Source organism: Aythya ferina (genome assembly GCF_964211825.1).
Source record: "Aythya ferina genome assembly, chromosome: 1".
Lineage (NCBI taxonomy): Eukaryota > Metazoa > Chordata > Aves > Anseriformes > Anatidae > Aythya > Aythya ferina.
In genome coordinates, this window is record NC_140296.1 from 17,183,250 (window position 1) to 17,207,888 (window position 24,639).

The 24,639-nt window shown below is 42.3% G+C and overlaps 2 protein-coding genes across 9 annotated transcripts in view; one reads left to right on the forward strand and one right to left on the reverse strand.

Moving 5' to 3' along the window:
- The window catches only part of ALKBH8 (alkB homolog 8, tRNA methyltransferase), a 57,925-nt gene extending 50,870 nt beyond the window's left edge, over positions 1-7,055 (reverse strand). For both annotated transcript variants that reach the window (XM_084507045.1, XM_084507041.1), the window contains exon 1: positions 6,994-7,055. The gene's annotated coding sequence lies outside the window, so the exon portion shown is untranslated. The remainder of the gene's footprint in view (positions 1-6,993) is intronic.
- A 66-nt stretch (positions 7,056-7,121) lies between these two features.
- Positions 7,122-24,639, forward strand: part of ELMOD1 (ELMO domain containing 1) — a 42,975-nt gene continuing 25,457 nt past the window's right edge. For 2 of the 7 annotated variants that reach the window (XM_084507048.1, XM_084507052.1), the window contains exons 1-2: positions 7,122-7,229; positions 24,361-24,455. In XM_084507048.1, the coding sequence (XP_084363174.1) occupies positions 24,439-24,455 (17 nt within the window). In that variant the 5' untranslated portion in view covers positions 7,122-7,229; positions 24,361-24,438. Of the gene's footprint in view, positions 7,230-9,217; positions 9,431-9,614; positions 9,770-9,862; positions 9,883-24,360; positions 24,456-24,639 lie in introns of those variants that run through there. The other 5 variants (XM_084507047.1, XM_084507051.1, XM_084507053.1 and 2 more) reach the window with 4 other exon arrangements.

The window sequence follows — 24,639 nt, forward strand, 5'->3', positions numbered from 1 at the left end:
TTGTACTTGGCTGTCTATGTGTATTTTATTCCACTGGGACTCACTGCTGGTAGGTAAGAAATAGAACATAGACTTAGTGGGATGTTACATTTCAGAGCACAAACCAAGAGATTCTGGCAGCTGCCTAATCCTATGTTCTCCAGCCATCGTTTGGGTTTATTCAGCTTCATTCTCTTCAGGATTGCTTTCTGGGGGAGAAGAGACATATAGTGTAATTTTTTTCTTGAAATATCCCCTTATGATTAACAGTAGTGAAGAATTCGGCATGCATATTGGAATAATCTTTCAGTTTTTCCATTGTAAATGTATCAATTTGCATATCAATATAACTTCTATAAACAGCATTTGCACATAAGAAAATTCCACCAGTTAAAAGTAATACAGTTAAGAAATGGCCATGTGGTTTTTTTGTTGTTGTTGTTGTTTTGCTTGTTTGTTTTTTTCTTAATATAAGCTTATTTTGGTCAAATCAGAACCACCATTTCCTTTACAATTTAAGCCCTGAAGTGCTGTGCAGTCCCTTCTAATGCCAGCTAACATGGGCACAGATTCCTCCCACAGATAACACCGTGCTTATTGACCACAAGTAAAAATACATCTCCATATGGTTAACAATATCATCACTGACTAACCCACAAAATAGCTTACAGAAGAAGGGATTCAAACACATTTGCATTTCATGTTAATATAATCACTGATAAAAAGCACTTTGGGAGAAATCTCATTTTTTCTTTTAAAAAAATCCAGTTTTAGAATAATATTTTGCTTTGAAAATTCACTACATATTCTAGTTTGGAATTAATTAACAAATTAATTTCATATTTTTCTTAAACGAAAAAATCTCTGTTAGAAAGACTTGGCTTTGTCTCATTTTATTTTATTTTTTATAACTGATAATCAGGAAACATCTTCTGAAGCAGAATGTACCTGCTTACTTGTAGGTGAGGAATAAAATGCTTATGATTTATTCCAGGAGCAAATTACAATATTCACTATGCTGTTAGCTGTTTCACCTTTGACATATTTGCCTATTCTCTCTAATTCCCCATCCACTTCATATGATAGTAAGCAAACAGATAAGAACACTTCTGTTTCCTTCAACAAAACACAGGTTATGGAAAGACAATCTCACTCCCTTTGATACTGCTGCAATCCAAGCCATGCTTTAGCCTAATGTGATCACAATGGATTTCCATCATTTTCAAAGCCAATTAAAAGAATGTCACAGGAAGGTAGCAGGATTTGTTGTATCAAATCTCTTGATTTAAGAAGCTGCAGTTTAAGAATCATGACAAATAGGATATGTTCCAGAATAACATTTTGTTACAGAAATAAGAAACCTCTTAGCTCAAAATCACCCGAGAGTGGGTACTGTATGGTACTGTAAAGGAGTACCATAGTAAGTGATGAGACACAGATGGATTGTTTTAGGATAGCATTCATGTAATAGTGAGGGACTTTGACAAATGTCTGTTGACCTAAATTCAAAATGTGCTACTGCTGCCGCTTACAATAGTAAAATTCTCCATAACAAACCTCTGCAATGCCAAAGGCTTATATTTTTCAGGAAGATAGCAAGGCTGGCTCTGTGCTGCATGTCATTTTGATTCTGTATTTGTGCTGTTCAATGCTAGATTGCATATTTCTTTCTAAACAAAGAAAAGCAACCCCCAAATAACTTTCAGAATCTTTTAGCGATTGCATAAGACCAAGAACAGAGACAGGGAGAAATCTAGGCCCTGGTAAAATCAATGGGGGTTGTGCCAGTTATTACAGTGAAGGCAGGATTTATCTTGATTTTCAAATACTAGCAAACAAAAATATGTTATTCTCAATAGAATCAGAACATTAAATAATATGTGCTTGAATACTTGTTTTCCCTTTCCTTTAATATAAGCTGATTTTTTCCTGAAATCTTTAGACTCAGGGTATCAGAACTTTTAGAAATACATTACATAGCATAAATCTCATAATAACATTGTATGATTTGTGTCATAAACACAAAATTATTGGTATGTTCAATTCCATCATTGTGAGGTACCATCCTCCTGTGCAGCAAGTTTCTTTGACACAGTGATGCAACTTTCTCTGAGTTTCTGAGCAGGCAGATCTCAGCGCTGCGTTGGAACAGCTACAGACCTCATCAGCCAGGGAACGTAAAAGCTCAATGAATGTTTAGGATTGGGCAGAGGTTAACTAAACCAAGCACTTCTGCTACACATTGAGATTGCATTAATGCAATGTAAATGTGTTATCAGACTTGGCAGGGAGAAAATTTTAACTTCCATAGCCAGATACTGAGTCCCCATTCCTGGAGGTCTTCAAGAAACATGTAGATGTAGAACTTAGTAGCATGGTTTAGTGGTGGACTTGTCAGTACTAGATTATAGGTTGGACTAGATGATCTTGGAGGTCTTTTCCAACCTGAGTGATTGTGATACACTACAAAGGTGTGCCTGCATTGCTGGATCATCATTGATATGTCACTAGAACAGGGAGCACAATTCTGGAGACTTCAATGAACAGTAAATATTTGATCCTCTCCTGGAAAGACCTCAGAAAATTCTTCTAAACTTTAAGGCATAAGACAGAAACAACTGTAATTCCAATGTGCATGCCACAGGTCTAAAGACCTTTCAGTATCAATACTGCCAGTACAGAGCTCCAGCTCTTGCAAGGTTCCTGACATATGCACACAAATGTTGACAGAGGGTTTCCTCATTTGATTTAAGGAAGATTCTAAGAGATGTAAATTCCCTAGACACAATTAGTGGAAAGCATAATATCCATGAAGATCAACTAAAAGCTCCCAGTGCAGCTCCTGATATGCTGTCTCCTGCCAGCTTTTTCTGCTTACATAAAACCTCTCAGCGAATGGTACCCTGCCTCTGAAATCCTACATGCACTGATACTAAGCAAATCACACACTGTAGGCAATTATTTTGCCCTCAGTTTTAATCTTCTGAGTTTTCTCTGACCATAAGCAATCTTGGAGACTTAGAATTTTAAACATTTCCAGAGCCTTGACTCCTCTGCTGTAAGAATACTACTGGCATTCCCAATGCTCCAGAACAGCAGTCCTTGTGCACTTTGAAGCAATGAGCCACTACCAGTTTCTCATCAGGCACTACACACCTTTATCATCATATTTTAATTTGAAAATACAATTGCAGTACTACATGACATGTCCATGGACCATCTACTTTAGGCTTGGAGATGATTACATCCATAAATCACTTTCAGAACCACTTCTCCAAAAAAAATAACGGAGTCCTCTGTTGGCTCTGCTGAACAAGGAGTGCTGCTTTCATTGCCCAGATGACTTTTTCTTTGCAATTCAGGCAAAGTCTGGGGAAGATTATCTTGTGCTAGTCTAGTATAATTTCTAGGGTGTCAGAATGTGTAGAAGAATAATATGAATAATATATATAATATGAATAATAATAATAAGAATAATTTACTGAAAGAAACATACAAAATATCAATCTCCCTCCAAATTATTGAACACACCAACACATCTTTTAGTTTAGCCTTGAAAGTCATGTTAGATTCAAAGCACAAAGGCTGAAAATGATCGTCTCTTCTTCAAAGCCTGCACATACTTTACATTCTCTTCTTGCTCTTTACACCTGTTCCCTATAATGAGACAGGAAGCATTATTTTCTGGAATTACTAGTTGAATTGTATTATTCTCTTCTAGCCCTACAGTCAAAATCTTACACTAACCTGGCAAAACCCAGTTCTGTCACAAGCAATTAGGATTTAGTAGGTGCTCAGAAAACAACTCTACACAGGGATCCTCCCTGATATATATCTATACTAGGTAGGCAGTCTGCTTTCTTGCATACCTGGAGACCACTATTCTTACGGTTATCCTTCAGGGTATAAATGTAAGATAAAGACAATCACAGAATATCAGGCAGTGAATACGCCTATTTCAGCAGTCAATGCATTTTTAAGGACACAGTGCTTGCAGTCCAGACACAATCTGCAAAGCTAATTTTTAAATGCATAGTGTTGTTTACACATAACTAAATAATATTAAGATTTCTCAAGTTTTTTGCAATTCCCTAAGTCAAATCCTCAGTTCTTCAACAGGACTGAAGAAAATACTGCAATCTGTTCCATGGGCTGCGACTCTATACTTTCAGCCCCTTCCAGGCATCATCTCAGAAGGTCTCATTAGCTCTTGCTCATGCAATAGATTTGCTTTATCTGGAAGAATAGCTGTGCAACCATAAGCAAAGGATTTTAAGTTAAAATTCTGAATCATGAACAGTTATTTGGGTCACTCCACTTGCTTACTCTTGTAATCCAGCCTTCATTGACTTCTCTGGGTCCATAAACATGTTCAACACATGTGAAAAAAAATGGAAGTTGCAAGCGTTTCAACTGGATAGGACAAAAAAATTGATTCATCCAAAATTAGTGGATTTTTTGTCAAACATCACTTCTCTGTGACTCAGTTTGTCAGTCTATATGACATTTGAATAAATATTTACCCAACTCACCAAGGGTTGTGAATCTTTATGAATCATTGCTTGTGTAACACCTTTTAATCCTTGAAAGAAATGCAGCATGTGCATTCAGAGTATAGATCTGCTTAACTGCAGAGGATACAGGAAAAGAAGAATAGATAAAGAACGTTCGTGTCTCTTCTTTTCCCTTGATCAAAATTTGTTTTCAAAGAAATTCTTTATTATAACTACAGTTCTTTCTTATTCAAACATGTATAATATGGTTGGTACGGATCTTAATGAAGAAGATTAGGACACAGTCTGATGCTAATCAGCGTATTCAAGATTGTTCACTTTTATTAGGATAAAAATGCAAGCACTTTTAGCATATAATAATTGAAATTCTTGTCTTTTTTTTTCTTTCTTACTATTTCTATGTGAAAATATCAAACACTGATTTAAGTTAAAACATAATGACATTAAATGCTCTTAATTCATACGAAGACAAAGCCCTTTCTGGTAGAATTCTTTGCTTCAAGAGACGGGTAAGCTAAATGAGCATACTGCCTGCCTCACTTAGCTGTCATCTCTCTAAAGGCCATATGAGTAAACCTGACACACTTCATCTCTCTTCTTACCATCATCTACATGCTTTTGCTATTGTCTCCCATGTTAAACTTTACAGCATCTTTTGTGAAAGAATACAAGAGAAATGAAGTATAGCACTGTAAATAAACAACATATCTAGGAGAGAGGTTTAAGAAATGATTGTGAAGGTTGTGTGTAAAGTGCTGTGGTTGCAATAATATCAATGCAGAAGAGCCATGCAATACACCATCTCAGGACATTCCTGTGTTTGATGATTGTCCTGAGCTAGGCACAAAGAGCTGCCAGATGGTCAATATTTCAAAGCAGAACATTGACACAAATTTCAAATATTGCAATGATTTAACACACAGTAAGAAAATAGTTCTTAATTTGGGGAACCAGATTTCTTAAGCAAACAAAACTATAGATGGTAAGGATTGAAAACATATTTTGTCATCCTACTATTCTCTTCACCACAGCAGGTTAGTTCTTTACAACATATTTCTATAGTTTTCTGCAGCTCACTTGTAGGAATGCATTTTGGGGGAGGATATCTGCAGGAAAGTCCCCATACATCTGTCAGTTGCACAGGACACTGTCCCAGGAATGGATTCAGCACGTACTTGAATTTCCATGCAGACCAAAGAGGGGAATCCCTTACTGCATCACATAATTTGGGATCATGGCCATTACCTGGGCACTGTTTGGAGAGGGGAGGAATGAACTACAAACCCCAGACCTCACCCAGTAAATCCCAGCAAGGATATGCCATGATTATGCAGAATAAGATCAAAAGGTTTGTAGATATGTTGTGCAGTATCAGACATACAAGAGAGATGCTAGCCCAATTAGCACATGAGTATCCTAAGATGAAAGGCTCCAAAAGTGCTATAATTCTTACTTATAAGCAAATTTGGAGATATTTAGTTCTGTTTCTGATTTGTATGAATCCCCTAGGGGCCTGTTTCCCCTTTTCCTCTTATATTTCATTTTATTTATTAAAAGAAAACCATAAAGCTTCAGGCAGATGTACAAAAGTTTCTGGCTATAATGATATAGGAGGAAGAACTGTACTGGGAGCACCTGTCCTGCATACGTGGTACAGAAAACAATTTACTATTGGCACTTTTCACAACCTCTCTTGCGATTTCTGCTCCCACTAGCAGCCTCCCAAACTTCAGATTCCACCCCCTTACTGTACTTTTTATTTGGCAGGGAGCTTACACCCAAATGCGCATGTGCAGAAAACTGTGGTAAGCTGTGCTCAGATGAATGTTGTCCTCCTGTCTGTATTTTTACATGAGTGTCCTGGTCACCTGAACCATATGACACCTCCCAGAAGACACAGTTTGCGTGATGCCATCCTATACCCTGGGTAATCTGAGCTTGATTCTTCCCTCAACATCTTGACAGAAGCGCTAGCATCAGACTTGCTAATTACAGCATTCCTTTGTCATCTATTTGCGACTTTGGAAAGCCTCCAGTTCACCACAGACCAGCATTTGGTCATTTCTCATGGGGCTCTAAAGCCCACATTCAGCAGTTTCATGCAAAGCCCAGGGTTCCAAATGACACGAGGTGTGATGTATTTTCATACAGAGTGACAGCAAATAGCTATTTTAGCTGAAATCACCCTTCTTGTCTTCCAGTAGGCAAGAACACCAGGAGAAAACAGCCTTTTTAATACAGAGCTTTTCCCCACAAGCAAAAAAGTTTGATCAGCTCAAAGTAATAAAAACCACACAGCAGTTGGTCCTGCAGTACTTAATCCACTATTGTTCCTTTGATATCATGAGTATCATTCTACTTAGCAGTATGCTTCCATTACAGCAATTTTCTTTTAAACGCACAGCACTGTCACCAATTGCCTAATATATTATAGGCTCTTAAATCACACCCGTCTCAGTAGAGCCAGAAGATCAAGCGCTAAGAAATAAAAAATACAAACTTTCAGCTGATCCACAGGTTCCAGGCAAAGTGCTAGCAACAGGACTAAAGATGAAGGTGTGGTTCATCACACCCCAACACCTCCCAGCTGACAAAAGGGTCCCCTGCAGGCTGGGGCAGCTGAGGAGGATTAAAAGTAGCCTGAAAAGGTCTTAACTTATGCTGAGAGTAGCATGTTTTATTCTGAGCAAAATCTAAATAGAATGATAGTCTAGGCTACTGGCTTTTACAACTGAGGTAAGAAAGTCCTTTATGTAAGTAAGTGGTTGTTTTTATTCCTTTCTTATCTTTCCTTACTATTTTTATGACTATTCTAGCATTAGGTAAAATACATTCTTTCTCCTATCTGTTTTAAGTAAAAATATATATATATATATAAATACAGCTTGGGCATTTAGCCACTGTGTTACCAAAGCGTGAAAAATCTTATTTGTCAAAATGAAATAATACTATGAAAGCATTAGCTGAAGAGTAGCTCCTTATGGTGCATTTAATAATGCTTGGGTGGCACTTCTGGGAAAAGCACTGTGTGGTGTCAAAACACAGCAGGTTCTTCACAAGGGCATGGCATGCATGCTCTTTATCAATCTTGTCCTTATCAGTGAATGGTACAACAACAACAAGAATTTCCAACCAAAATAATGAGGGACTTGAGCTTTTGATTTTTCACCAATATCTGAGCTAGGTCGTTATCTCTCTCTCTTTTTTTTTTTTTTTCTTTGACCACTTCTGTCACCTTCTTTCCAATACTAAATTAATCATGCAGGTGCCCTTGCTGCTTTGTTTTGTTTTTATTGCATACAGCAGGCTGCATGAGCTATTGCTGAGAAAGTGTGACATTGCTCAACTAGTGGAGTCCTCTACCCCCTTTTTTTTTTTCTACCCTTTTTTTTTTCTAGGCTGCATTTAGAAGTAGTGAAGGAAAGTATTTCTGCTGTAATGCACAGTTTCTTTCATTTGCCATAAACTAAATATAACTATGCTGTTAGATGGAAAGTACAGCATAGTAGGAAGTTCTCTGTTTATAATCATAAGAGCTAGGAGCTTTTTAATCCATGCCCCTGATAGCTTTAAAATATTGTTTAGCTTTAACTTGCCATGAGAACAATGATGTTCAACATAAGAGGTGTAAGCACAGGTAGCTTCCATCCTAAGATGCTGAGGGAATGGATACATCGAACTACAGCTGGATAACAGGGGCTTGTCAGTAATCTCATCTGGTCCTAAATGGCATTGTATGACTACCTTATACCAGGTGCTATGACCTGTGAATGGGCAGGAGGCCCTTTAGAAACTCCATGTCCAGTGATTTAATCTCTTAAGTCTGCTGCAAGAGGAAGGGGCTACAATCATTGATCCTTTCCAGCTTATGTTTTAAATGCCTTCGTGTTTGTGGGCAAGAGCATGGCATCTGGGAAAAGGGGCTGCTTCTATGCTGTGAATATGTCTTTCAATGTTCATGATGCATCTTGCAGGATTATGAGTGAATTGTCTCTCGAAGCTTAGTTTGTAAACCAATTTTGGGAAGCATCTTTGAACTCTGCTACTGAAGCCCCTGAAAGTGGCTTCTGCTATCTAGGGTCTAGTGTCAAAACAACTCATTGGGATATAGTTAATAGGAACACCACTGTAATGCAGGAGACGGGAAAAGGAATTAGTTTTCTGTTTGCGTTCACACATGGAAATAGGCTTGAAACCTTCCTTGGCTGTGCAAGACATGGCTCAAATGAGAGATGCAGCAGGAAGGCTGCCTGATACCCATCACTTGGTGGGGCTTCTCTGGGTGCTGGGCCTTGGCTGCTAACAGGCAGCGCAGCTAAATGGAGGATGCTGAGGGCTGTCCCTGCCTTCACACCAGCCCTGCAGCTGCCAGCCAGGGGCATGAGGCACACTGGTGTCATGAAGTGGAAGAGCCAATGTAGCTCCAGCAGAGGAGAGTTAAGAAGCAGTTTGTTTCACCTTTGGTTGGAAGACATGGACAGCATTTCCTAGCCATCCTTAAATGTGTAACTTAGTGGCCTTAGTGTTTTCACCATGCTTCTTTGTAACAGTTGATAATTAGCTGGAGTTGGATGATCTTTAAGGTACAAAGCATTGTGATAGCAGGACTGAAGTGACTGGAAAAGGAGACTTGGAAGAAATTAAACTATGTTCCTTTAACAGGCACGCAGAGCGCTATTTTCAGGTCAGGCACGGAAAACACTTTGAAAATGCTAATTAACCTCTATTTCAAAGGACATCCCCAAACTAAGACACTATTGGACCAGGCAGGGATGCGAACGTGGCCTGACAGCGGGCTCACGGCTTCAAAGAAAGCCTCCTGTGGCAGGGGGGACGGGCAGCCCGGTCGCGTTTACAGCACGGGGCAACCTGAAGCGCTGCTGGGGCTACCTCGGGCTGCACGCCTGTGACCCCCAGTGACAGGCAGACAGACACAGGTATTTCCTCGGGACTGACTGTCCGGGTCATGAATTAATTAATTAATTCCGGGCCAGCCTGTTTAGAAGCAACCCTATTTACACAGCGTGCCCGGGGGGAGGCGAGGGGCTCTGCCCTTGAAGGGACGGAGCCCCCCAGCCCCTCGCCCGCCGTCCCCTCCCCGCGGGGCGGGCCCGGAGGCTGCGGCTGGGCGCTGCTCCTCGCCCTCCGGTAGGCGGCACCGCCTTCCTCCTCCTCCTCCTCCTCCTCCTCCTCCTCCTCACCTTCGCCGGGCGCCGCAGGAGCGGAGCGGGGCCCGGGCCGGCGGCTGCGCTGCGCCATGGGGCTGTAACGGAGCGGTGAGTTAGCTCGGCACCGGGGGGCTGCTCCCCATGCCCCTTACCCCGCGGGACCCCCTCGGCGGGGAGCACCGGGGGGGCTTCGGCTGCCCCGGCGGCGGCACCTGGCCCGGGTGGGTTTGTGTTTTTTTTCTTTTTTTTTTTTTCCGCTGGCTATCACGGGCTGAAGTTGCAGTGGCTCCCGAGTAACTCCAGGGCTGATGCTCGTCGCCCCCCGCGCCGTGCCCGCCCTCCCCTCCCTGCTCCGCTCGCCCCCGAGGAGCCCGAAGGGGCCAGCCCGGGGGGCGCCCAGGTGGCCCCGGTGCCGGTCCGGGGGGCAGCGCAGCGAGCCGGCTCCGTGACAAAGGCGTTTGGAACAAAGGAGCCATTTTAGCAACTGTTGGAAAGAAATTTCTGCCGCGGCTTGCATGCTTTAGTAAACCCAGGGCTTCATTCATCTCCCCCCAGTCCCCGCCCACAGCTAGCCTAATTTATCCCGAAATGAAGTAAAAGAGAAGAAATGGCATCTCTCCCCTAAATCCTGCATCATCCCCCTGCGCTGCAGCCCGCTCGCTGTTTGCCTTCCCTCCCAAACCTGTAGTTAGGTGTTGTTAAAGAACATTATTTTGTGCCGCTGGAGCCTGGAACAGCAGAGACAGATGAGTGTACCTCTGGTAAGAACATCTCGTCTCCATAGATGAGAACAGCCAAAGACTTGTTATGTGCAGTAATTTAGTATGTATTTATACTTAAATCTATTTGACATTTTTAGCAGGACGCAAATCCAAGAGAGACTTACTGGTATTTAGAAGAGCCTGCCTTTTTTTTTCTTTATACATATACCATTGCATTTCTAAACGGAACAGGTGGAGTTGCATCTAGAAATATCTTTTGACTTGTTCAATTCTCATAACTTGCATATTTCCAGCAGTCTTTGAGCTGAAACGAGTGCAAACCACATTCCTGCAACAATAGATTATCAGCGAGCCTAATAGATGCTCAGAGACAGGAAGCCTATGACTTTTCAGGAGTGAAATCATGTGACAGCGTCAGATACTGTGTGTATCACTGTTTACAGAAAGCCAGCAGAAAATACTTCCAGGAAAGCACTAAACAATGGGAAACGAGCTAACAGCACACTTGTTAACACTCCTGCTGGTTCACCGATGCACAGTAAATCACATTCTGCTATGAAAACCTGCTAGGGCTAAGCGTATAACTCAAATGCCCACAAATCTGTTGCCTGCTCAGCTCTTGAGACAGGGCTTTATTAGCCATGGGACAACATCGCATTGACTACATAGACAATTCTGAACCCAATAATTTCTCCTCTGATTGCAGACCTTTGTCGCTCTTGCCCTGGAATTACAGTCCCTTGAGCTAAGCTATACTTATGTTGGGAAACTTCAGGGCTGTGTTGCATTATTTTATGTCTTCTTCCCTGCACAAAGGACTCTTGCTGTTGCTTGCAGGAGTGTAGCTCTACAAGGATGGAAGCAGAGGAAATGCTGTTGCACAAATGCTTATGTATGTATGGCTCCAAGCTGCTGCTTGTATTTAAAGCTTCTTGTGTTTTAATGCTGTCTGGAGAATTTGTACTTACAGTTAAGCTGTGATCAGCTGTAACCAATGTTAGAAAAAAAAATCTGTTTAGTTGTGCAGACAGGGCATGAGGGGTAAACAGAGCCAGGCCTGCTTTATTTTTCCCAGGGGGTCATTTGAAGTGTTAGCAGAAAATTGCAAGGAGAACAAGCTGGGGTTGCCTGGAGATCAAATCTTGTTGGATTTAATGTCCTCTGGCTCATGAATCTTTTTTTTTTTTTTAATGAACATCTGCTTGTCTCTGATTGGAAGGCTTGTTTTATTTGACATTTCTTAGAAATCTTCTGCTCTGTGATGTAGGCCAAAAGAATGCATGAAATATGTTACTCTTCTTGAATTCAGGCTTTGGGAAGGAGGCAAGAAGAGGTCTCAGTCCTTTAAAGAAGGTATGGTTTGCTGAAACACCTGGAAGGAAGCCAGACTATGAAAATCCAATCAGGAAAGGAGGATAAATTGAGGAAAAACAGAATGAAAAATGAAACTAATGAGGAGAGATGCAGGGACTGGTCACAGCAGCGCAGCACTGAGGCTGTGGTTCAGGCTTAGCATCCCCAGCATCCACATACCGTGAGCTCGAGTGCTGAGTTGTGCTGCACCTCACCGTGTGCCAAGTCTGAGCTGGGAGACGCGTGGCAGCGCCTGAGCTCAAGCTGGAAAAGCTGCTTGTTCCTGCCAGGCTGTGGAAAGAGAAGCATGACGGCAGGGGCTGCAGGAGCAGCTTCCTGAGTCACATCTCAACTGCATGTGGGACTGTGTGAGCATCCCTTCTCACAGTGAAGTCAAGCAGCTGAGTGGTAAACTAACCTGCTTGCCTTGAAACAAATTATGGGTATGCTAACACCAGCGAAGTGGCTCGCAGCCAGCTTGAATGTTTGGTACATCCTTTGGAGACCTTCTCCAGTTGCCATGAGCTGGTTCAGGTCTCAGAGCAGGCTCACTAGGAGAGAACTGAACTCTCCCGATGAAATGAAACCAGGAGTCCTGCTCCAGGAGCATCCCCGTTCAATTACTGAGACTCCACAAAGTATGTTGGTTTCCTGAAAGTACCTCTCAGCTGTAATTGAGTGAGCAGTTCTCATCCACTTCAGCACAAAACCAATTAAGAGCCCCACACCAGCTTTGTAAGCTTAAAACACTTCTGGCAGTTCATCCTGGAGTGCTCTGTCCCTTGCTTCCAACAAGATGTGAGCAAGCGCTTCTCAGCTTTCTGTTCTGGCTGAGAGGCCCTTCAAGAAGATATATCCAGGATAAGTGCTGGAAGCTAGTACCTGCCTGTAACCAAGTGGCTGGGCTTGGTGTTTTCATGTACTAATCTGTCTGCAGATCCCTGGACTGAGTGCCTTGTTATGTTTTGGCCAGCTTCTGTCACAGATGTGCAGGGGAGGCTAGAGAATAGGGGAAATACAGGAGGTGAAAAGAGTGGAATTGAAAACAATTTGCAGATTGAGCAGGTGCAGTTGTGATTTGTGAAAGCAGCTTTGGGAGGTACAGTTGTGAGCGCTGTGGCCATAGGAAGCTGTGTATCTATGAGCATCCCCCTCTAATGTCGTTGCACCCAGAATTACTTCACAGGCATTTTTAATCTTAATAGATACGTGTACACTAATGTTTTAGCTCACAGTGTTTTTTGAAGCAAATGTCCCCGTTGTCCCTGCTTTTTGTTCTTCAGCTCACGTTGTAGACTAGCCTAGGAGCAGCTGAAAATAAATGAGAGAACCTGTTTGGGAGTTTTCCTACTGCATCCTGCCTGTCACTAGGCATCCAGTCCCAGGGACTGAGCTGGAGCTTGTCCAGCATCTGCATCAGGTGTTTTTTTATTTAAAAAAAAAAAAAAAAAAAAAAAACACTTCCCCCCCCCCCCTTCCTGCTATGTAGTTTCAGTTTCAAATGCTTGGCACCAATTTTTTCCTTGGCAGAGCCACTTCTGTTGGTGTGATCTAGCTGTAGCTTGTGTGGTAAGTATGCATCTTCCTTCCTGGAGAAGGATGCTGAGGCAGAGAGACTGTGTTAGGACCAAACCCAAGAAAATCAGTCATACAAGAACCTGTCTCCACCTCTTTGTGCCATGCTGCTAATCCACTCACGGTTAACTGATATCTTCTGAAGGTGCATAAGAAAGAAAGCCCTAAATAAGCATTCTTTACAGAAACAGGCTGTGTACAACTGGGTATCAATTTCACAAGTAGAGGTGTTATTCCTTAGTGTATTCCATCTGCTACACTGTGTGCCTGTGTCTGAGTCTGCCGAAAGAGAACTGGTAAGTTTCATAGGGCCCCAAAACTGTGGTGCTACTGGGGTCATCATTGAGCATGGGCTCCTGTGGCCATTTCCAGATTGTACTGATTACTAACAGAGGTTTTGCCACTGATTTTTAGGAGTACTATATAAATTTTTAAAAATAAAACTAAAAAAATCAGAATTCTTCATGTATTGAGACTTGTCCGTGGTGTAGCAACAGTTTGTTTGATGTACTGATGATTGTGCAACTATCAGGTGGACAGGTAGGTGACAGGAATAGGCACTTTAGTACAATGAAATCCTGTGGTCATGGAAATTGTAGTCCTTTTTCACAGCTCTGGCAGGCAGTTATAAGAGCAAGTCTTTTATTCCCTTTCCCACTTTGCCTTCACAAAGCCACATCCATATCAACATTGGCTTGGATGTGTGCCATCAAACAGGTTGTGCCTCTGTGAAACATGAAGATCGATGTGGGGTTTGCTAAATTTGGGCTTGCTAGGCCTTCATGCTGTCAGTGTTAAGGCAGCCTGAGGAGAACAGATGGACTGAAGGAGGGAAAGAGGAGTTCTTGCTGTACCACTTGCGGAAGGGAGAGGAGTGAGGTGCATACCCTGGGTGCAAATTAAGAAGAGGCAATACAGTCTACCCAAACTATTTGGAGGGGCACCACTATGAAGTTTCCAAGAATCTGAGGTAGTCATGTTCTTCTTTGAACCTTGCTTGTCCTTACCATCTACAGTACAAGTTTTGATACTCTGGACTGTTTTAGCTAGAGTGACTTTGCCTTCCCCTCCCTCTCATTTATCATATTGTTGTGATAGTTTGGGATTCTGAGGGGTAAGTTGAGTGGCACAACATGAGCAAGGAGTTCTCTTGTTCTCATGCATCTCAAGCGTCCAGCTAATAACATATACAAACCAAGCAATTTGGGAGTAGTTTTGAAGCACAAGAAGTGAAATTGTGGTCATCATTCAATTGTCAAGAACCTGGAGGAAATTTGGGTATGCTCATTGTGCTGTATCATATAGTCTACAATCTCAGATATGTTACCAGTTTATATTCCTGAATTATTATAATGTATCTGCTGCAAATGTTTTGGAAACTTCTTTTTAAAGAAACAAAATAAAACTATTTTTTAACTATTGCTTTGCTTTTGTAGTAAAGGGTAGAACTATAAAATGTTTGTGCCCTGCTATTAATCTAAGTAGAAAGAGATGTTGAAGGAAGAAGGCTCTCGGTTTTGGATTGTGTTAAGAATGAGTGCATTATGGCAGTGGTGTCAATCATCCTGTCCTAGTTTGTATTCTTCCTGGCTTTGCTTTGTTCTTCTTCCCCCTTAGTAGTAGTGTTTCAGGACCAGTTTCCAATGGTCTTCATGTTTGCTCTTTTTCTCCTTCCCACGCTGTCTTCTCACCATTTTCCAGTCTTCTGCCATCTGATCCTTACCAGGATCCTTATCTACCTGAGAGTAAGCACCTAAAATAAAGCAAAGCCTGTCAGAACAGAGCAGGAGGAGGCAGAGGAAGGAGGGCACCATGGTATCTCACTCTCCTTGCTGCTGACCATCTTCCTACTTCTTGAGTAAGAACATCTTCCACAATTACCACAGAAAAATTCTTTTTGAGCCTTGTATGAAAGTGTCTCATCTGTCTTGCCTACCAGCTGGTATAACTGTATGAACTTTCAAACTATTCTTCCTGTCTCTACCTCTTGCAGATTTTATCACCTTTTCCTTAGTCATGTTAGTGGGATGTCTTTGTTACTGTTACCCTCCTCGCTGTGGAAGTACTTGTCACCGAACCCCATCCTAGCTTTTTTCCACCTCTGACAGAAGCGAAGTTTGATTTTGGTGCTGCCTGGGTTTAGCTTAAGATACAGAGGGTGAAATGAATCTAAATACAGTCAGTTCTAGTGTTCACCATTACATTTCCAAATTTTACTTTCCATTAACAAGGATTGTTAGTCTTGCAAGCTGAAGAGTCGACTGGTAACTGCTGGTACGTAGGCCTGTCTGAATGACAGACTTGAGAAGGTGCCCCTGAGTTTTGACCATGTTACTGTTTGGTTTTCAGTTTTCATCCCCCCTACAGAAGGGTTGCTGTAGTTATTGTTGTTTTCTTTTTTCCCTAAAGAAGGGCTTTTGGCTGCAGTCAAAGCATGGGGTTTGCAGTATTTAGAGCAACAACTTAACAAAACTTTCTGGTTTCCTTGAGCAAATAGATTCTTTATTCCACTTCTCCTCACCCCAGACATTAATAAAACCAGAGCAATCTACCCTGCAAAACTTAAGTGCTTGCAGCTCAGAAGACCCAGAGCATCTAGCAAGGTCGTGTACTTGGAACTGTCCTGGTTTTCTGCCCCTGGGGATGCAGAACATCTCACTGAGCGGCACACAGGTGATAAAATAGTAGGCTATGAAATTTGGAGGAGAAAAAAGTGCAGTGGGATTTTTAGTCATCTCGACTACAGATTAAATAGTATGCTGCTCATTTATTGTGGTCCATCTGCAGATTGCATGACCTCAGGCAGCTAACAGTTGGAGCATAACCCTTACCATAGGGTGCTCACTGCTTCACAAATATGCTACTTCATGGCATTATCTACCGACTTGCTTAAGGGGAAGTGGTTATTCTTGAGCCTTGTTTTAGGGAACAGTGGGCCTATAAAATCATAGGAGGACATACATAAGCTCTGATATGCTTTACTCTTGCATGTCTGCCTTGGACAACTCCATGAAAAAGTTGTCACTGGCATGTCAAAGTCATCTCGATGCAGTGACAGGAGAGTGGGGTACCACATAGAACAATTTTCTGTTAAATCAGAATGAGTTGTCTGACCCTTACCAATTCCATGGTAAATAAATTGCTTTGCTTTCCTGTAGCCTGCAAGCACTGTCTGGCCTTTGCCCTGACACCTCTGCTGCCCTTGTTTTTGTCTTTTTGTCAGCTAACCAAACAAATATGAAAGTCCATGGTCCTACATGCTTTCAGGCTGGTGCTTGCTGTGAGGTTGCATTATCTGATAGCTGGATTTATTCTACCTAGCCCAAATAGATACGACATATGTTGGAAAGGTAGGGGAAAGAACAGAGTAGACATCTCTGGTGCAATTCTATCAATGTTGCAGATGTGTGTGTGACCCATTAATAGGATGTTTCTTCCACATAAGCTACTGTGTATTGGGAATTGGTGGGGCTCTAAAGCAAATCTGAACTTCAGTTAATCTTGGTAGCAAGCCCATGCTTCATCTTTCCCCTTTATCTATACCCTCTGCTAATCTAGGCAGTGAGGTGGAAACCATGAAGGAAATGCAAAAGGGTGTCAATTCACTGAAAGTAGTCACTTTGTGTGTGTTGGGGTGTTTTTTGGTGGTGGTTTTGCCTTTTTTTTCCTTCCATGGAGCTTCTGCACTAAAGAGTCTGGGACCTAACCAGGCTGCCTCTTCTTGATTTTATGTATCTAGTCTTGTAGGATTTATTCTACGCTTGACGGAATGTTGCTACAAAGTGTGATGTTTTATTTAGAACAGACTTCCTTGTGGTACAAGCTGTTGTAGAGTATGTATGGAAACAGAGCAAGTAGGCCAGAAACATCACACAGAAAGCCATGTAGGCAGACCTGAGCCACCCAGATGCTGCTGCTGTTCTCCTGGGTGAACTCGTCAGGGGTCAAGTGAAAGTTCATGAGAAATGGCTAGAAATAATGTATTTTTATAATGCATGGAGCAAAAATAAACACTTTGCCATAGATTAAAGGCTGTTTTCAATTTTCAAGCATGAGACTTATTTTTTTTTTAGCTGATGTTATTTACTCAGTCTTCTTCTGGATAAAATACTTAAAGGGGAAAACAAGCTTGTTAAGGATAGAAACACTGAAGACGAAGATGACACTTAAATGAATTACAATATGTAAGCATCTGGCTGCATTTCTGGAAGTTTACTGTAATCTGGGATTCAGAAAGCTTCCTCTCTGACTTTAATTTCACATTAGAAATAGAATGTGCCCAGTGAATTCTTCACTGGTGACCTGAAGCAATCTAATATATTTTTCCTCAACATCATTGAACACTGTGATACAGCAGAGCTGATAGAAATTAGTAAAAGTAAGTGTGCCTCTGTTATTGAGTTTCTTGGACATTTTTTTTCCTCTTTAAAAAGTCAGGTATGGAACAATAGTCTTTTTATTTTCAATGGCAAAGATCAACAAAGAATTGGTGAGAGACTTCTATGATGTTGAGCTTTGGTCTGATGCTATCTGTGGCAAAAAGTGGCTTATCTACTTAGTAGTTGCCAGGTGATTGTTATCTGCTGAGGAATTGCAGTGGGTAGACTTAACTGGATGCTGTTAGAGGTAACTTGCAATATGAGGTTTGGCAAGTGAGTTTTCTTGACTCCAGAGGCAGTCCCCTCTTTACTCTTACAGGTACTGTGAGATCCTCTTGAAGCTTCCTTGTTTCTGTCACACATCTCTGAGGCTATTTACCACTTTAAAGAGGCAGTAATGGACAGATGTGAAGTGTTGGTAAGACTGTACAACCAGAGACTTTAAAAGCTCTGCAGTTTGGGGGGAGACTTCATGTTCTCCCCTGCCTCCCCAATCCTGATATTATTTGAAGCTTTTACTGAGGGCTCTTTCTTAGTATTGGTCAAGCGTTTTATGCGCTCATAGTCAAAGAATATTTTAGGCAGGACTAAAATTCAGTGAAGTTTGTCTACACGTCTATCCTTTCCTTCACTCTCCTAGTGAAATACAGAAACACAAAATGTCAATGTGTGATGGAGATTAGGAGAGAAAATCTTATTACCTGTGACAGTGTGACTGAAGTCAAGCCTTGCTCATTAGCTTCATCAATCAAGTGTGACACTTTGTTCCAAGGCTTCTTTCTACTTGAAGTTGAATACAGCTTTGTCTTGAGCACATAGAAATGAAAATTCCCTTCTGTACTGAGCTGGGAAACTGAGCTCACACAACAGGTATCAGCTCTTGGTCTTTGAGGTGGGTCCTGCCAGTGGCTGCATCTGTTAACATAGAGCAAAGCCACTTCTGAGTCAACACTTTTGGACTCCATAAAACTTTAGTTTGAGGTGACCTGTTCCCAAGAGACGTTTCAGCAATGGATCAGTTTCCAAGGATGTCTTTTGATTTGTAGAGATCTAGGTGCTGTAACATGTAAAGACCTATAAATGAGTATACTGCAATTAAGACTGTCAAAGATCCTATGTTTTTACTGGGTTGCTAAATAACTTTAAGTGAATTTTATTCCGCCTTCAGGTAGTAATGCAAATTGGGAAGTGCTGTTAGGTACATTTCATGGGAAATACTGCCAATTATATGTGATTCCTAGTGAGAAGTTGGTAGCTCTTAAACTAAAAAAATAGCAAGACCTTGGGCACCCTGATGTTACTCTGTCTGGGTACTCTATGCAATAGACATAACTCAGGATGTCTGAGATCTCCCCATAAGAATGATTGGGGGAAAACAGAAAATCAAAGGCTGGAAGGGAGCTCAGGAGGTCAGGATCCAATCTTTTGCTCACAGCAGACTCAGCTCTGAGGTCAGCCCAGGCTGCTCAAGGGTTTGTCCAGCATGAAAACCACCAAGGATGGAGCCTGCACAACCTGCCTGGGCTGCCTGTTACTCTTCCTGATAGTTCTTGTGTGTGTGTTCTGCCTTTATATCCAGGCTGAACCTTCTCTTTCAGTTTATGTGCATTATTATTTCTTGCCCTCCTGCCCTATGCAGCTGTAAAGAGGCAGTCTCTGTCTCCTCTGACCTTGTAGCAGTCACTGGGAGCTGCTGTTAGGTCCCCCAAAGCCATCTCTACTACAGACTGAACAAGCCCAGCTCCTCTGGCTTCTCTCCTGCCTAGCAGCAGCCCAGGGTGCTGTTGGCTTACTTTGTGTACTGCTGGCTCTTGGCCAGCTTGCTGTCCCTATCTGTAGGACCTCCTGGGACACTTAGTGACATAGATCCTCGTCCCCTTTCTAGTTCAACCTATTGCACATTGGTGTTCAGGATAGAGAAACATTAACACCTCCATCTCCAAAAAATATACAACAAGAAAACACTTCCCATGACATAAGACTTAGAGGGTTATCGCTTGCATGTGTGTAGGCCACTGGGGTCAATGAGAGGAAGGTGACAACCTGAAATGCTACTGGAAACAGAAGTTGCCATCCAAAGTCAATGTCATGGTGCTTGCTGCTATTCAATTTAGAAGAACCTCCTTTAAAACGGCAACTAAACCTAAAAATAAGGTCTTCTTTTTTCTCCTGAACTTAAGATGACTGTACAATTACTGCCTTCTACTTCAAACATGTCTTCTTTTTTTGTTTGAGGAGGAAAGTTTGGATGAATTGTAATCTAATCATCCACATTAACGAAGTCCTGTGTTCAGCCTGCTCATCTTAATGGTTCTGATGATTTGTCTCCTCAGCACAGCTATTCCTTCTTTATAATTAGGATATAAACCTTCTAAAAATGTTTGCAATATGCCAGGTGAGTCATTAGCTTGCAAAATAAATACTGTGAAGATAACTACCTAGTATTATATCTTACTCTAAATATGGTGATTTACGTTAAATAAGACATCTTTTCCTCAACTGCATCTGCAGCTTTCTTGGAGATGGAAAAAGCAAGCCCTCAGCTCTAGAGAAGGATGTGACTTTTAAGTCTTTCTCTTGACTTCTTTGAGCCTACAGCAACTGATAACCTTTCAGATGGATGCTTGTTTTGCTCTGCTACTTAGAAGGCCATAAACAGCCTCACGAGTGCAAATAGTTAATACTTGTTTAAGGAATTTATATTTTGATACAGAACTCAAAATAATTCTGCTGTTTTGTGTAATAGTACTGCATCTCAGTGAAAAAAATTTGCAGCTAGCTTAAGGAGGGTAAACTCCTGTGTGGTTTAAGATAAACTGGTTGAAACCACTTCATTTACAGTGAATGGGGTACTTAAGTGTTGTGGGAGGGAAATGTGGGAGCAAGCTCATGGTTTGAGTCTCACCATGTGAGAGTGTCATCACAGGCTCCTGGAGCGATGGGTGGGTGCTGTGACCAACACGCTTGGAAGTGCTCCCTACTGGGGGCCTGCTGGCTCTTTGCATTCAGCTGTGAATCTGGTGCTTCCTGGCAAAAAGTGGTATTTCCGTGGGAGTTTGGGTCTTGAGAAACTGATCTTTGGGTCTCCCCAAATCTGCAAGTGTTGTAAACTTTGCAATTAAGGGTAAATTGTGTAAGAGTCAGTTTCTTCTCCCTGACCACAGATACTTCTCCTTTTGGGACAAACTGCTGTAAAGTGGTATAAACATAGTCCAAAGATATACCTGCTTTTCTTGCTCGCTCAGATGTTGTAACAACTTTGGAAGTAAATTAGAGTACTCATTTATTTTGTTTGGAGTTTTGTTTCCTTTTTTTCCGCCCCAGCTGAAAAGAACTTATTACATTTTGTGAGGAAAAGCCATTTGTAGAAACTAGGTGTTGTGGCTCTACAGGCTTATGAATAATTGAACTTACTTGGCTGTGAATTGTGGCAGTAATTTGCTTAGCATAAACATTTTCTACACACATAGTCTTTGCTGAATTCCACCATCGGATCACTTATGGAGGCATGCAGGAGTGGGGAATGCTGACCTCGAGTCCTACGTGTTTGAAAATGACCGAAAACTCCTGCCCTGTGATCGGGCATTGATTTCTGTCCCTGTACTAACTTACAGTTGGCTGTAGTTAGTAACTCTACATGAAGAGAGGCTGCTTTGCAGTTCCTATCAAGCCATGCTTTGATGAGACAATCCTGGAGTGCAGGCAAGTGTGACATCTCTTCCCTTTGCTGCCTTTTTACTCCTGATGTATTTCCAGCGAGGACCTTGATCAGAATCAAGAAGGAGCAGCCCTCTGAGGTGGAGGCCAGTGCACCCTTTTAGGAGGGGTTGATCTGACAGCTCCTGGCACTTCTGGCGTCTTCCTTACACTGCTGCCCTCCTGGGTCAAACATCATGGTGAAGCTGCCTTTGTTCGAGTTGATACTAAAAAGCTGAGACTCAGCTGTGAGAGTCTTTCACAGACTACCTTTTAAACAGCAAATTATTAGACTGGAGAAGGGGGGTAGGTTACATCCCCTCCAGTTTTTGCCTGTCTCCCATGCCGCCTGTGCTCGCTGTCATCAAAGGCCTATCAAAAGCTGCAGAGGGAAGCATTCAGAGCCTGCCTACCGTGTTCATTAACGAATCAGGGTTTGATGTTAGCCTCTCTCTCTGCCCTTGCAAGAAGGTGTCACTGCAGCCAGCACCAATTACAGCTGTATTCAGGGGACAGCAACATGATTCAGCCAGTCAAAAACAATATAAATGAATGAAGCTTTTACAGTCCAGGGATTATATATTTTTAGTAAATGGTATGTGATGTAATCCAACAAGATAGCTGTATTTTTCTCAACTTAAATGCTGCTTCTGTTCCTGTCAACATGCAACAGCATAATGTAAAACTTGCAAGTTGCATATTGGAAAGAAAATAAGAACAGGGTAGGGTGAAAACATTTTTATCTCCTCAGTGCTGTTGGATCCTGGGGAAAAAAAATAATTTGAGGTTTTCTGGACTTAAAGCTTCCCATTATATGACAAAAGAGGCCAGATTTTGAAGGCCTTCTGGTACTTTTCAGCAGGCTGCATGCAGTGTTAATGAAGAATGAGGTCTTAAATAATTTCTTAACAGTGCAGCTTTCAAGCCTGTGTGTGTGGTTTGTACTGGTGCAGAACTCGAAAGTGTTATCTTGTTCCCTGTAAATCTTAGATTAAGCTGTCCCAACAGTGTGGAACAATGCTGTTTTCTGGCAGGAAAAAAAGGATGTTGTGTTGACTCTTGCAGGATATGAAGAACACTAATCTGAGAAGTATGAATCTCTTACTTATTGCTCGTATGTGAATGCTGCTTTTGGGAAACCGACAGTAAAGAGGTGATGGGGGGAGAGGATGTGGAACATGGGCAGGGTTACACTTAAAAGTTGGTTGGCGTTTGTTTTTTTTTTTTTTGACCTGAACTCTTCTTCTCCACTTGAACAGAGATGTAATAGTAATGAAAATTAACTGTAGGACACCAGATCTCTGAATGGATGGTCAGCCTGGTCAAATAAATCTATTTTAAGACATCATATGTATCACTTCTTCATAAAACTTGACACCAGGGAAGCTGATCACTTAACATACTGTATGTTGAATATGTTAGGTAGGTCAGTGTAGTGGGTTTACGTTTTGGTAGCAGGGGGCTATAGGGGTGGTTTCTGTGAGAAAGATCTAGAAGCTGCCCCATGTTTGGGAAGAGCCCCATTGTTTTCCAGACCCAAGCCAATAAGCGATGTTGTTTGCGCCTCTGTGAGAGCATATTTAAGACAGGGAAAAAACGCTGCGCCAGACAGCAGCCGGGAGTGAGGAACAGCCTTGCAGGTGCCAAGGTCAGTGTAGAGGGAGGGGGAGAGGTGCTCCAGGCGCCGGAGCAGAAGTCCCCTGCAGCCTGTGGTGAGGACCATGGTGAAGCAGGATGTCCCCCTGCAGCCCATGGAGTACCACGGTGGAGCAGGGTTCCACGCTGCAGCCCGTGGAGGAGACCACGATGGAGCAGGTGGCCCTGCACCGACGGAGGCTGCCGCCTGTGGAAGACCCCAGATGCAGCCGTTTCCGGGCCGGACCTGTAGCCCGTGGAGAGGAGCCCACGCAGGAGCAGGTGACCCGGCAGGAGCTGCTGCCCGTAGGGGAGCCAGGTTGGAGCAGTTTTCTCCTGAGGGATGGACCCCGTGGTACGGACCCATATCTGGAGCAGTTCTGGAAGAGCTGCTGCCTGTGGGAAGCCCACGCCGGATCAGTTCATCAAGGACTGCATCCCGTGGGTGGGACCCCACAGCACAGGGGACAAGAGTGACTGAGAAGGAGCGGCAGAGAAGAAGTGCTGTAGACTGACCATAACCCCCATTCCCCGTTCCCCTGCGCCGCTCGGGGGGAGGAGGTGGAAGAGGGTGGATGGGGGGGAAGGTGCTTTTGTTTTTTTTCTTTTCCTTTGTTTTCTCACTTCTCTCGCTTGTTAGTTGTAGGCAATAAATCTTACTATCTCCTTATGCCGAGTCTGTTTTGCCCGTTACAATAATTATTGCATGATTTTCTCGTCCTTATCTCAACCCTTGAGCCCCTTTTCACATGTTTTCTCCCCGTTCCTCTTTGAGGAGGGGGAGTGAGAGAGCGGCTGTGGTGGAGCTCAGCTGCCCACTCGAGCGGATCCACGACAGTCAGTTTGGTGGCTGGACTTGATCTTGAAGGTCTTTTCCAAACTAGATGATTCTACGAACTAAATCGGGACCCAACAGTGGCTCTTTGCTTACAAGCTGCTTTTACCCAATGTCTCCAAGTGCTGTTGCAAGTTCTGTAGAGCAAAGAGCTTGCAAACAGCTGGGAGAGCTGAGTATCTCTTGAAACTGCCACTTGGAAGCTGCTGTAAGCCTCGCATGTTTGAAGTACACAAGTGTTTGAAAAAGCTTGATGAAATATCTAAATGTTCTTACTTTGTGCTCTTATTCAAATATTTTACTTCTCAGAAAAGAGACATGGATAGTCTGGTATATGTCCAGGCTGAAGAGTGTTAAATTATGGTTTTTATATTTGTTGACATAAGATTTCTTAAATACCTATGGAAATATGTGGGAAAGGTGTTGTTTCAAGAGCCATGTAGAAAGTATAAGTGCCACTTCTTTTTCTCTGTTAGTAATTGCATCTCAATTCTATTTTTACAGCACTGGTATCACCTGCAAAGAAGAGGCTATCAGTGATCAATTGATTACGGCTCCTGTAACTCAAGCAAAACCGCCATCATGAAACACTTCCTGAGGTAACTGTCCCGTATGTTTTTCAAAAGTATTAAATGATTGTAATTACTTCCCTGCTGCCAGTCTAGTGTTTTAGCTCTACACTTTCCATACAACTGATAACTAATTTATACCAAATTGCTTTCTGTTCACCTAGATTTCTCTAAAGCTGTTAAATTCAAGCTTTTCCTCTTCAGTTCTTCATAA